This window comes from Gopherus flavomarginatus, chromosome 9, assembly GCF_025201925.1.
Source record: "Gopherus flavomarginatus isolate rGopFla2 chromosome 9, rGopFla2.mat.asm, whole genome shotgun sequence".
Classification (NCBI taxonomy): domain Eukaryota; kingdom Metazoa; phylum Chordata; order Testudines; family Testudinidae; genus Gopherus; species Gopherus flavomarginatus.
Window position 1 is genome coordinate 39,557,119 of NC_066625.1, and position 14,095 is coordinate 39,571,213.

The 14,095-nt window shown below is 44.5% G+C and overlaps 3 protein-coding genes across 5 annotated transcripts in view; 1 reads left to right on the forward strand and 2 right to left on the reverse strand.

Moving 5' to 3' along the window:
* The window catches only part of CCDC78 (coiled-coil domain containing 78), a 59,606-nt gene extending 54,475 nt beyond the window's left edge, over positions 1-5,131 (forward strand). For all 3 annotated transcript variants that reach the window (XM_050968263.1, XM_050968261.1, XM_050968262.1), the window contains 2 exons: positions 3,267-3,367; positions 4,076-5,131. In XM_050968263.1, coding sequence (XP_050824220.1) covers positions 3,267-3,367; positions 4,076-4,202 — 228 coding nt within the window. In that variant the 3' untranslated portion in view covers positions 4,203-5,131. The remainder of the gene's footprint in view (positions 1-3,266; positions 3,368-4,075) is intronic.
* METRN (meteorin, glial cell differentiation regulator) overlaps positions 1-14,095 on the reverse strand; it is a 291,968-nt gene that overhangs the window by 204,792 nt on the left and 73,081 nt on the right. The window lies entirely within an intron of this gene.
* On the reverse strand, positions 7,215-14,071 carry ANTKMT (adenine nucleotide translocase lysine methyltransferase). Its single transcript, XM_050968473.1, has 6 exons — positions 13,933-14,071; positions 13,642-13,805; positions 12,526-12,630; positions 11,443-11,583; positions 10,214-10,264; positions 7,215-8,187 (listed from the first exon to the last, which is right to left on the reverse strand). Exons 2-6 carry the CDS (start codon positions 13,801-13,803, stop codon positions 7,999-8,001), a joined length of 648 nt encoding a protein of 215 aa, XP_050824430.1. The 5' UTR covers positions 13,804-13,805; positions 13,933-14,071; the 3' UTR covers positions 7,215-7,998.

The window sequence follows — 14,095 nt, forward strand, 5'->3', positions numbered from 1 at the left end:
TACAGTCATATAGTACCTCAAATGCAAAGCTGCATTTGTCTGATCTCAGGTTTGAAGAACAGTGGAACTAGCTATTTTACGGGATATCTAGATTTTATTCCTGTAGTTACAGAACTGGTGATGTGGGGGTGGGGGGTGGAGAGAGAGAGTGGAGGGGGGGGGGCTTCAATTGGTTAAAAAGCCTAACTTTCAGTACTCAGTGTTTCAAAAATGTTAAGACTCACAACCTGTGTCGTACAGATGTCTTTTGTTTATTTAAAAAAAACCCATGAATAAAGCTACTTTAAGGGAAATTACTGCTTTGTCCAACCCTGAAAAGCTATGAGATCTTTGCTCACCAATTTTCATAAAACTTGTATTTGTCATGTGTGTTTGGTGGCTTTAGTATTACTATCTATTATAAATAAAGTACATTTCATTGATTTTTTAAAATGAAATTAGTAACTGGAAAAAATGGCCAGTATTTTTTTTAAACCTGTGACAATTATAAACTACTGTATTCTGTCATTATACTTAGATATATTTTAGATTCCAGAAATTAAATCTAAAGTTCTCCTGTGAAATGCCAACTGTGTAAACCCTTCCGTGGCTGGATCATTCTTGTGTATTTATTTTAAGTACAAATAAATATATATAACAAATTTAAAAGTATGTAATTAGTAATTTGGTATGTTGGGTGGCGCCTTTTTTTATGTGTTTGCTCTCCCTGATGTTAGAACCTGGCTACGCCACTGCTAGAGCGCTTTCAACACCATGACCTTGTCCCCTACTTTGAAGGAACGTTCTCCGGCATGTTTGTTATACCAGGCTTTTTTCTCTTCCTGAGCATCTTTTAGGTTTTCTTTAGCAAGGGCTAAAGAGGGTCGGAGGGTGTTTTGTAGGTTGTTTATGAAGTCTAGAATGTTAGTTCCTGGAGAAGGCGTAAACCCCTCCCATTGCTGCTTCACCAACTGCAATGGCCCCTTCACCTCACGGCCATACACAAGTTCAAATGGGGAAAACCCTAAACTGGCATGTGGTACAACCGCTAGTTGCCCATTCCCTCCCCACTCTAAACTCTGGGGTATAAATGTGGGGACCCGCATAAAAGACCTCCTAAGCTTATATTTCACCAGCTTAGGTTAAAAACTTTTTCAAGCCACAAATCCTTCCTTGTCCTTGAACGGGTACTGCTGCCACCACCAAGTAAGTTAAACAAAAATTTAGGAAAAGAATCACTTGAAGTTCCTGTTTCCCCAAAATATCCCTTCTCCCCTTTTCCTGGAAAGGCTTAAAAATAATATACCAAGCAAATAGGTTAACAAGGTAAGCACAAAGCAAACCCTTGGGTTTTTAGAACACTAAAAACCAATCAAATTCTTAAAAAAAAAAAAACTTCATTATAAAAAAAAGTGAAAAAAAAAAAAGCACCTCTGTAAAATCAAAATAAAAAGTAATTTTACAGGGTAATAATTCAAAACACACAAAATTCCCCTCTAGGCAAAACTTTAAAGTTACAAAAAAACAAAAATAAACCTTCCCTGCCCTAATTCCTCGCTAACCCGCCCTCCTCCCAAACACAAAGAAACACACAACAAAAACCATCCCCCACTATTTAAAAGTATCTTCTCCCTTCATTGGTCCTTTTGGTCAGGTGCCAACCAGGTTATTTAAGATGCTTAAACCTTTACAGGTAAAGAAGGAATTTTATGCTACCCTTAACTGTATGTTTATAACAGCCACCGTTACCATTACTTGTGCATTCCAAGGACAGATGCTTTTCTTGTCTAACATGCTGCTACCTGCTGGAGCTAGCTCTTCCATAACATTTCCTATCTGCGCACCAGCAGCAGTGCAGCTCCACTGGGTGATAACACTACTAGCAGCAGACAAGCTGGTTGTGGCCAGTGGCAGTTTTACCACGATGTTGTCTAGATTTGCCCTGAGCAGGGATGGTTGGCATGGCAGTTAAAAACACTAGCACTCCCTTTATTGCTACCACTGGTGAATACAAAGAAGGGAAATGTTCAGGAGGAAAGGCTGTTGTAGACACCCCAAGCACAGTTTCTGAAACCCCTGTTGTCTGCAGTACTCTAGGACTTTAGTCACTTTCAGTGCTGGGTTGGGGGGAGAACTGCTGAAAGCGTTTGCAGCAGGGCTTCAATTTCCTAGCCTGGATTAGGTATAGACACCGAAGAAAAACATGCTTTCCTATCATTTCTTCTGTCCATACAATTTAGGAGAAATCACATAACACTCTGTGGTCACATGGTTGGGTAACTTTTCTTCTAAATTTCATTTAGACAAGGACTAAAGGAGGGAAGCAGTGTAGCTTAGCAGATAGAGCACTGGACTAAAACCTCAGGAGATATGCCAGGTTGGCCACTGGCTTGGTGGGTGACCCTAGGGAAGTCATAGCATCACTCTGCGCCTCAGTTTTCCCAGCTGTAAAATGGGGATAATGATACTCCTTTGTAAAGTACTTTGCAATCTACTGATGAAAAGCACTAGATAAGAGCCAGAGATTAGTATTATAAAGGGAAGATCTCTTTTAAAACTCTTGCTAGGGAAGGGGATGGAGGTTGTATACATTACATTGCTGTACATCTGGAAGCCACACTACCAATCCCCACACTACCCTAGTGGAGAGAGTAGGTTGTGAGGCAGTTGTCTGGGGATAACTGGGGGTGTCTTAGGACTGGATTTAGCACTTTCCTGCTAGTCGTGAACCCGGGGGCTTTGGTATTAAACAGCACCTTCCCTCCCAGCCCATCTCAATGCTCCTGACAGTGTCTTCAAGCTGGCTGCAATGGCAGGATGTCATTGTTTTCAGAGCACTGAACACCTGTGGTTTGGCTTTTTGGGAAGCTCATGTGTCTGAATGTTGTTCTGATTTTCAGTTAATTGGGCGGCTTAGTTAGCTTAATTCCCAGAAATCTCACAGCTGGAGGACGAGTGCATGAGAACAGGAGTACTTGTGGCACCTTAGAGACTAACACATTTATTTGAGCATAAGCTTTCGTGGGCTACAGTTAAGTGGGCTGTAGCCCATGAAAGCTCATGCTCAAATAAATGTGTTAGTCTCTAAGGTGCTACAAGTACTCCTGTTCTTTTTGCAGATACAGACTAACTCAGCTGCTACGCTGAAACCTGTCAAGAGTGCATGAGAAATTCAGTAGCCTCTGATTTGATGACTTCAGAGGGGAGAGAGTCAGCATGAGTCCAGTGCTTCCCCTAAAGCACTCCCTTATCACTTCTTGTTCTCTCCTTGTTATGTCTGCCCCCAGGAGGATCTGGAGAAGGAGAGAAGCCAGCTGCTGACTCAGGCAATTGTGGCAGAAGAGCAGGTGCTGGAGCTGCAGGAATATGTAGATAAGCATCTTGCAAGGTGAGATGGGGATCCCTTCATCTGTCCCTTGCCCCATGCACAAGACTTACTTCCAGGGCTGGTGAATACTGTTATGACTGCTGCCTTCCCACAATGCAGCCCAGCTAATGTTTGAAAGTGAATCCAGCTGTGAGAGCAGTTGGCTGTATCAGTAACTCAGCATGATCAAGGGAGTTTGCATCTGTCCTTTCCAAGGACATATTTCCTTCCTCTGGGCTACAACCCATCCCAGGGATGATGAAAACTGTGTAGGAGGCGAAGGAGGGGGTAAGTGGGGATGACTGTCTAGAATTCAAGCCTTTCCACTTTGCAACTCCTTTAACATGTCAGCTGTCAACCACTGGTTCATTACAGCCACAGCAAGGGAGAAAAGCTGCTAGTGCTGCCACCACCAGGAGGCGCTATTACACTGAGCTTGTACAACTGCAACTAATTGCTCTTAAAAACAGAGGACCAAAATCATGCCTGATGTAACTCCCAGGCTTGCTGCTGATGGAATCCCTTGGCTGAGCTCCTAGGTATCAGTTCAGGGTCGGGCCAAATCTAGCATTACCCTTAGCTGTAGTTTTCTCCCTGGCTGGACAGTGTTTGGGAACTTGGCTTCAGTCTCACCTTGGCTTTACAATCTCAGTCCTCAGCAGGGTTCTTATGACCACAACTGATGCAAGGTTGACATTGCTTTTCTTTGTAACCTATGGTTTCTTTCAGGTACAAGCAGGAGATCCTGAGGTTAAGGAAACTTGTAGGGAGCGAGGCACCCATAGCATTCAGTGCTGGGGCTTCTGATCCTCACTTAATGCAGAGATCCAAAAAGACCACCTGTCATGAACTGTAGCTTCTGCCATGGCCCTGACAAGCAGCAGTCATTAGTTCATCATAGGAAAGACAAGGACGTAAAACTGAGTGGCTGCCTGGCTGTAATATTCAGTGCTCTGTCACACCAAGAGATAATCCACTCCAGCAAGTGCTCTTCATACTTGGGACCTCTTACTAGAGGACTAGGACTTGCTGCGAAGGAAATCAGCAGTATACATTTGACCCTACAGAGGTAAATACATTTACTAAAATCAGATCAAAATTCAGTGCTTTGTTCCCCCTTTATCTTGTTTTGTGAGGCTTCCCTCCCTCCAGCAGGCCAAAAAGATTTCCTTTTCATTGCAGAAATGCTCAGTAGCTGCAGAGCACCATTGCTGGTATTTCAAGGTGGTGCAGCACCACAGTGGGTCAAACCATCACCAAATCTTTGTCTACTGTGAAGCTGGTGGACTCAGCTTACTATGCACCTGAATTAACAGGTTCCCTTCACCTTCTGCTAGACAGTTGCCTTTAGCATTGTAACAGCTGCAAAGTGCTGTGCTTCACTGGTGCTAACTTCCACCACCTTGCCCCTGTCTGAGCTGGAGAGTAGAGGTAGGGTTCAGGTTAGGATTTGAGCTCAGCTGCTCTTATGCACAGGGCACTGAGGAGACTTTACACTCTGCACTCAGGGTAAACTGTTCCATGGAGAAGGACCTGCTGGGTGGTGATTATGTGAGGAGGACCTACAGGGAATTGATTACACTGGTCTACAATTTTTGAGAAGTCGTCTGCTTCAGAGATAAAATATGCTATTTATTATGTATTTTGACGTGCTGAATTCAAATATGACAATTAAAACAACTGATTGGCTACTGTTTCTAAGATATTTAAGTTTTTACATTTTATGTCTATGTATATTGTGTAGATAGAGTTTTAATCATAAATTGTAAATCTAGGTCTTTTCATGTGTTTATGGTTGCTTTACATGATAATATTTCACCTGTCCTGTTTATGTAACACTTTAAAAATCAGCAAAAGGGTTATATAAATAAAATGTATTATGAAACAAAAGGCAAAAAACTATGTACATAGTTTAGTCCTATTCAGTGTCTACTCGGCCCTTCTTGGCTTGTCTCTTGTATTCATTAAATGGAGCATCCCTTGTCACTGTCCAACAATAGTCTGCAAGCATTGATGGGCTCCATTTGCCCTGATAGCGTTTCTCCATTGTTGCAATGTCCTGGTGAAATCGCTTGCCATGCTTGTCGCTCACTGCTCCGCAGTTCAGTGGAAAAAAATCTAGATGAGAGTGCAAAAAATGTATCTTTAGTGACATGTTGCAACCAAGGCTTTTGTATGCCTTGAGGAGGTTTTCCACCAACAACCTGTAGTTGTCTGCCTTGTTGTTTCCGAGAAAATTTATTGCCACTAACTGGTAGGCTTTCCATGCTGTCTTTTCCTTGCCACGCAGTGCATGGTCAAATGCATCAACTCAAAGAAATTCACAAATCTGAGGACCAACAAAGACATCTTCCTTTATCTTAGCTTCACTTAACCTTGGAAATTTTCCACAGAGGTACTTGAAAGCTGCTTGTGTTTTGTCAATGGCTTTGACAAAGTTCTTCATCAGACCCAGCTTGATGTGTAAGGGTGGTGGTAAAATCTTCCTTGATTCAACAAGTGGTGGATGCTGAACACTTTTCCTCCCAGGCTCCAATGACTCTTGGAGTGGCCAATCTTTCTTGATGTAGTGGGAATCTCTTGCACGACTATCCCATTCACAGAGAAAACAGCAGTACTTTGTGTATCCAGTCTGCAGACCAAGCAAGAGAGCAACAACCTTCAAATCGCCACAAAGCTGCCACTGAAGTTGGTCATAGTTTATGCACCTCAAAAGTTGTTTCATTTTGTCATAGGTTTCCTTCATATGGACTGCATGACCACCTGGAATTTGATGGCAAAACATTGCCATTATGCAGCAAAACAGCTTTAAGACTCGTCTTCGATGAATCAATGAACAGTCTCCACTCATCTGGATCGTGAACGACGTTGAGGGCTGCCATCACACCATCTATGATGTTGCAGGCTACAAGATCACCTTCCATGAAGAAGAATGGGACAAGATCCTTTTGACGGTCACAGAACATGGAAACCCTATCATCACCTGCCAGGAAATTCCACTACTGTAGTCTGGAGCCCAACAGCTCTGCCTTACTCTTGGGTAGTTCCAAATCCCTGACAAGGTTATTCAGTTCACCTTGTGTTATGAGGTGTGGTTCACAGGAGGAGGATGGGAGAAAATGTGGGTCCTGTGACATTGATGGTTCAGAACCATAAGTTTCATCCTCTTCTTCTTCCTCGTCTGACTCAAGTGAGAATGATTCTGGTGCATCAGGAACCAGCAGTCCTTCTCCATGGGGTACTGGGCGTATAGCTGATGGAATGTTTGGATAATGCATAGCCCACTTTTTCTTCTTTGATACACCTTTCCCAACTGGAGGCACCATGCAGAAGTAACAATTGCTGGTATGATCTGTTGGCTCTCTCCAAATCATTGGCACTGCAAAAGGCATAGATTTCCTTTTCCTGTTCAACCACTGGCCAAGATTTGTTGCACAAATGTTGCAGCATGTGTGTGGGGCCCACCTCTTGTCCTGATCTCCAAGTTTGCAGCCAAAATAAAGATGATAGGCTCTCTTAACCATAGTGGTTATACTGCACTTTTGTGATGCAAAAGTCACTTCACCACAAACATAGCAGAAGTTATCTGCACTGTTCACACAAGTACGAGGCATCTCTGCTCACTTTGGCTAAACAGAAATGTGTCCCTTTGCAAAACCAAACACTGACAAATAAGAGAGCACGACACTGTATGAATTCTAGAGCTGATATAGGGCAATTTGTTCAGTAGAGTGATGTAAGCTTCGTTATGATTGCATCATCCATGACTTCTAGGAATAACATGATGCAATTCATATCATGTATGACGCAATACCAGCTTCAGATTGCATCATTCATTGTTTTGCCTAAAAAGCAAGTACTGTCCAAACCCAGTCATAGATTTATTCATAGATCCAGTCAAAGATGTATTTTAGTCATTTCTGGTTTAAATTGCGATCCGTTCCCTTTATAACTCATTTATCCTCCGCCATTCCCAAATCAAGGGTCGTATATACTGACCCAATAGCATATCTTGAAAACTAGAGCCAATCAACAATTTTAAGCATCATTTTTGTTCTCAGTGACCCAGAATTAGTAAAGTTGGACTACATTTATTTCAGAAGCATTTTGGCTGTAGAGCAGTGTTATCAGGGAGAAAGAGAGAGACTTGGAGAAACTGCATTACTGAGCCTTCCTCCCAGGGAATTCTGAACACAGTCCACAATGGCTCTGTCTACAGTGAGGGGCGGGCACCCCCCCAGCCCTGCCAGAAGGATGAACCAAGTCCTGCAGCCCTTTTATTGTCAGAAAATTAATTGCAAATAAATTAAGAGAAATGAGTTGTTTTAAACAAGAATCAAAGATTCAGCTCTTCAGTCTTGTGACAGTTCTTTGGGGATTTCCAGCCCAATTCCCCAGTTCAAAGGCTGTCCAGGATTCTGGTTCTAGGGAAGCGAGAGCATGTGGCATAAAGTCTGACAAATCATCACCCCTCCCTGCTCATCGCAACCCCCTCCTCTCCCATGCTTGCTGGGCTATTCAGCTGAGCTGTCACACTATGGCAGCATTTGCCCACCAGAGCAGTTCTGAGGGGCTAAAAAAGTGCACACATCTGCAGAGGCTCCAATGCTATTGTCCAGACTATAAACCCTAGCTGTAGCTGAGCTCTTGACTCATTCTGGGCATCCCTCAGGTTTGTTCTGCCTTGTTTGCCGTACAGTCTTGATGTCATAGGCCCAGCTTCTGTTTATACCCTCTCCAACACTGGTGGTTGGCATCCAGGTGGGAAAGGGGAAGCGTCCAGCCACCACCCGGGCCTCGTCCGGCAGTTCTGCAAGCAGCTTTGTTTCTAGGAGAGATAGCTAATGGGGAGGAGGAAGGGGAAGCTGTTAGTCACAGTCACTGGTATCACAAGGAGGGGAAAAAGTTGTGTGTTCTAGAGACTTTTTGCAGGTTTGCCATTGGTTAGCAGAGTTGTCATTTTGATTATTGATATTGAAGTAGCATCCAGTGGCCCCAGTCAGGATCCATACCCCATTATGGTGAGCACAGTACAAACGCATTTATAGATGAAGCCCCTGCCCTGGATAACTTACAATCCAGGACATATTCATTGAGCTTGGCTTTATGTTCAAAAATTAATTTGATCTCAACAGTAAGGGGGCTGGCTCCAGGGAGATGAGAAGTAAATACCCAAGCCAAGCCAAGGACACCAATGCCAGCAAGATCTGCAGTACAGACCCATTTACGCACAGATGTCAGGAGACAAGCCATCACAAGCACGTGTTAACAGACCACGGGTTAAGACAGCCGTGCTGAAATATCTTAAGATATCCACACACACACACACACACACACAGCGTCCCAAATACTGCAGGCCTGTCTGTTAACGCACTTTGCAGGAATATAAATTCAAATGTGTTATCTAATAATAATGTTTATTACTACACAGAGGTGAAAGAAACTCAGGGCTCTTACTGGTTTGGGGTGGATCTGGCCCCCAGAAGGGGCAGGGTTGCAGCTGGAAGGAGCAGGGCTTCCAAGCTGCCTGGTCCATGCCACCTAGGATTCCCGTGGTGATTTAAAGGGCGGCGTCTGGAGCCCCGGGCCCTTTTAAATTGTCAGCCCCAGGGCAGCTGCTCCCTTTGCCTCCTGCCGCACATTGGCAGCTGAGGGGGGGCAAAAAGGGCAGGGACCTTAAAGTGTTGCAGCGCTTCCCCCCTCCCCATCGGCAGCACAGCGCTGCCGCAGAAAAGGACGGTCCTTAAAGTGCATCCCTGCCCTTTTTGCCTCCCCCATTGGCCGGGAGGAGGGAAGGGGCAGCAACGTTAAAGCATTTAAGGATGGTTCTTTGCCGCGGCAATGCTTTAAGGATCCTTAAAGCTCTGCCGCAGCAAAGGACCATCCTTAAAGTCCTGCCATGGCAGTGCTTTAATGTTGAGCCCCTCCCTACCTCCTCCCCCTTGGCAGTAAAGATTTAGAACACGTTTGTTCTGCACTTCCTGTCGATTTCTGTGTCAGTGAGGTAGTGAGCAAATCTGTAGCACTACACAGCAAGTTCCTATACTGCGTGTTAACGAGTCTCACGTGTTAAATAGGTAGCACTGGGAGGCATGGCGCTACCGTGCGTTAAGCAGATTCGCATGTAAACGGGTCTGTACTGTATTCTTTGGTGCTAATATCTACAGAGCAATAAATAATGGCTTCATAGAAACTTATTTCAGCACTACCTGGGATGGAGTTCAGTAGGCCCCTGTTGCGCAACTTCTAAGTATTGTCAGTCTATCACAATAAGCAGAGCTTATGCTAACCCTCTTTTTATCTCTGAACTGAGGCCAGATCTGCAGATGCACTGGGCACTTGCTACACCCATTGAAACAAGCAGGAGGCACAGGTGTTCAGCACCCCAACATGTTTTAGGAATTTTGAATCACAAAATACAAACTCTGCTGTATCCGTCCCTACAGCCACACAGTGCTGACTGCATTCATCTACCTCCGCAGTCACTGGGCGTGCTGGTGCTCAGTAACTCACAGTGCTGGCTGGGGATACAGTAAGAGTGTACATTCAGCACATGTGGGCAGTTTCTCAGCAGATCCAACATTTGGACTATCCCCGCTCAAGGAAAACTCCCACTGACTATGGTGGGGCTATTGGAAGGTGTCCACAGCAGCCTTGTTAAGGCAGATGCACTAGCATTTGGTTGGTTATGTGAAACATATATAGTTCTACTGCCATTTTCTTAAGGGGTTTTTGCCAACATTCAGGATGATCTCTTTCCTCGAGTATCCTCCCTTCTCGCTGATTTGCCCAACAAAGTGGGAAATTGGCAACCAGCCCTTCACCCTTAACCTCCTGTATCAGTCTCTAGAGAGTGCTTGGACTTACCACACTGGGAGCTAGGAACACAGAGACGTTGTTGCAGTCAGACAGGTTTACCTTTAAGAGGATAAAGTCAGTCATGGAGAGAAATAACAGGCTGAAGGGACAGTGCAATGTGTGCTGGGGAAAGAGGATCTCAGTGGAGTCTTAAATCTATGTATAAGGGTCAAACTTCACTTGTTGACATACAGGAAGTTATTCTAAACCCCAAGGAGGTTAATAATACTGAGCAAGTGAGATTTTTGGGAGGGGGAGTTGTGCTGTTGTGCTGCAAAAACCCTGTTACTAGACTGGAGGCAGGTGTGTCTCTGATAACAGATTAAATAAAATCTTAGGATCTCAAAATGTAGAGATAGGATTGACTTAGTTCATAGAGTCCAGTGGTTCTCAACCTATTTTCCATTGTGGGAGGCATATTTGGCTCTCCGTATGTTATGCGAGCTGCATCCACACAATATATATACTACCTCTATGGCCCTGAGGATGTCACGTGGGCAGCAGCTGCGTGCTGACTGGGCCACAAGCAGCCTGTGGGTTGAGTATCACTGATCTAGTCCATCCCTGGCAGTGTTTTCTCCAGCTTAGTTTTAGATATGTGGAGAGGTTCAGCTTTTGCTAATAGATCTTTAGGAGGCTTGATGCATGTTTAGAGTCCTAGGTATAGACAGTCAACATGAGAGGAACATCTTCAAGATTGCCCTCCTGCTGCACTGAGAGAGGACATTTGTGCAAGGTAGGGGGCTCTTTCATTGTCCCTCTTGTAGAGCTTCCCAAGGCTCCAGACCTCAGTGTTCTCAATATCATTTTCAGCTGTGTGTGTTAAAGGCCAGGAGAAGGAAAACATGGATGATCCCAGCTAAACACACCTGAAGAATCTACAGAGGTGAGTTAACAGTAATTCAGTATTATTGGACAGAGAGGGCCAATATGGCTTTCTTCTCCCTTTTGCCACAGTGCTGCTGATGTAGGAACTGAGGAAAGTTTCTAGCATACAAGGGGTTGGATGATCAAATTATATCTGATCCATAAGGAACAGTTCCAGTGGCAGAAAGGGGGGGGGGGGGAAAAACCCAGTGCCTCTAATAAGTAGGTTTGGAAAAGAATGCTGACCTTTTGCTCAGTGTGGCTAAAGCCCTGATGTCTGTGTTTAGCAGAGATAGGTCCTTTGATCTTAGAGATAATGTAGTCAGTCAGGCTGAGAAATCCAGAGTCCTGACTCCATCACAAGAAGTTACCTTCCATAGATCTTGCCGTTGGTAGAAAACCTTCCCGTAACACCCAGCCCTCCAAGCGCGATAGTTGGAGAGTCTCAACAGCCAGGGGTTGAGTTCGTAGCCAACAGCTGGTCTGAAGCCTTGTTTATATGCTTCTAATACCTGGAGAGAGGAATTGAAACCAAAATAAACATCCATGTTTGTTCCTGAAATAATCTCTGGATCAGTGGCTGTAGATCAGACAGCTTCCAGCTACTCCATTGCCAGCAGCAGTCACTGTGGGGAATGGGACAAGAGTACTGTCTTTACCTGCACTGCATTCTCTAAGCAGCTCTTGTAGGGAATAGGGTAGGAAGGTAAGGAGATGATTAATGACCAGATGCCAGTGTAGAACGTAGCTGGCAATGCTCAACATGTAACATGGTACATCCTTCAAGAGAAACCAGGGAGGCAGTGGAATAGAGAGAAACTGAGGGTGTGATTTTGGGAAGGGCTGAGTTTTCAACTCCTCTCAGTTCAGCATGCTCAGGACCTCCCAAGAGGCAGTCAGCACCTTGCAGCCTCAGACTAAGAATGAGGAAAGGACGAAGGGACAAGCCAGGGTTTGAGAATGGTTGTAAGTACCAGTCTTATCAGAACTTTTTTCTGATAAGCTAAGGTGATTCCCTTCCAGTGGTTGTGGGGATACTATAGTTGCTCCACAAACTTCCTTCCCCAGCAGGAGTCATTCTAAGAAGATGTGCAGGAGTAACAGCCCTGTGGGGGTTCTCAACTGCTCCATCCCAAATTCGTTAAGGAGTCCAAGTCTAGGGAAGGGACATAGGCAATGCTCCTTATGGAGCAACTCACAGCTACTTCAGTTCCAGGAGTCTTTGCAGGGAATGGCTAAGAGCAATTGCCTTGAAAGAGCTTTCAGTCTAAGGAGTTATACTGGTGTAAGCCCACCACAACCCCTAGTTAAGTTTCTCTAGCTATATACTGACATAACAGGGAGCAGGAGTTGGATGCTCTTGGAGTGGGTGATCTACCTTTAACACTATTAACTCTTCAAAATGCAAACCAGCAGCTGTGAATATCAGACACAAGGACTTTTTTCTCTCTTACAATTCTGCCATCTCCTGACCCTAAATCCACCATCTTCCCAGAGCGTCCTTTCAGCAGTGACATCACATTCTCAACTTGCTTGGCACTTGATGGTACATATGGCACCTAGTTCAGAGAAATGAGAAATATAAGACCCAGTCAAACACAAGTTACCTTTTTGGTGTTCCAGTTGTGTCAGAGTATTGCAGGATACAGTAAAGCATCCTAAAAATCATGGTGTTTTGGGACATGTAGTTTCACACTTGTGCAGGCCCAATTCTGCAAAAGGATTTGTACAGGCAAACGCGTATTATAGCCCAGAACTCAACTCACTTCACTAGATTTCCATATGGGCACAAGGGTTTGCCTGTATGGATTTGACTGCAAGCTCAGGGCCATAAAGTGAAGTCAAGGGTAGCCACTTTAGTCACCTATACACTAGGTCTATCTGAATAGGAGGAAACAGCACTAAACAGTTAGGACACTCCCAACTGAAGAAAGCAAACAGGACAGAGACCTAGAGGAGCCAACCTCAGCCACAATGCTAAGTGCAACTGGAAATAGAGCCAGTTCCACAACTGGTGGAAATGACTCATATGAAACTGCACCCACTTACCCAAGCAGAAGGTTGGATCCTAACTAGGTCTCACCAAAACACAGCTGGAGTACTAAAAATGAAACCTAGAGATCTTTTCACTTGCAAACAAGACAGTTTTACAAATATTAATCATGTCAGCTATGTTTCAGGTGCTGATCTTGTAAAGTGGTGTGGGAGCATTTGGAATTAAATAGCTTAAAACAAGAGACATTGGCAAGGTTGCTAAGAACAAAAAATGTGACAAAATAATTCTCATGTCGTTTTATTTCCCATATCAAATGCCTCAGATATCCTTGTGCCAGCAGGCCAGAGTTCACGAATGACCTTATAACCAGTGGGTATGTGACAGAACAGAAACACCATAATAAAGAAACATTTCATGCACCTTCCAGGGTGCCTTTATAAATCACATAGGGGGAATAAAATCCTGTTATATAAAAAGCTTGCTAATATTCATTCCCCCCCAAATATATACTTATATATATTCTTCTCTTAAACCAGAACAAATCCCCATTAGAAAGCCCCGGCGAATGATCTACCTGTAACTTTAAAGGCACTCTGCGGAAGCCAGGCATGAGAACTCCTGCCCACATAACATAGACAGCAAAACCTGTGCCTGCTGCAAGCTTCACAAGGCCCCAGCCACCGTCAGTCTTCCCTTGAAGCTCCGCTGCCAGCTCTTCTATGTCATCAGGATCCATAGCTGTAAGAAAACCAGGATCGGAAGATTTATTCTTTAACGAGCTAATCAGACCTGGCACATATTCAGCATGCTGTATTTCTATTTACAGGGCGGCAAAACCCCCGCTATTACACCCTCCCTCAGGCACCTGTACTCGTGAGCCCTTCCCCGAGGTGCCCTCCCACGACCCGTTTCCCCCACCTGGTGAGCAGGGGAGAGGTTCGGCTCGAGGGCGCGGCCCCTTTAAATCAGGCGTCCCCACGCAACACTCATCAGGAACTAGCCGTATATGTCCCATAATGCACCGCGCA

Bases quoted from the DNA above. Each gene is read 5' to 3' on its own strand.
- ANTKMT (XM_050968473.1), bottom strand. From the start codon at position 13,803: ATGGATCCTGATGACATAGAAGAGCTGGCAGCGGAGCTTCAAGGGAAG. The intron at 12,631-13,641 runs GTAGATCATTCG...TCTCTGAACTAG, and splicing joins GAGTGCCTTTAAAGTTACAG to GTGCCATATGTACCATCAAG. The intron at 11,584-12,525 runs GTAAGAGAGAAA...TCCTCTCTCCAG, and splicing joins GGTCAGGAGATGGCAGAATT to GTATTAGAAGCATATAAACA.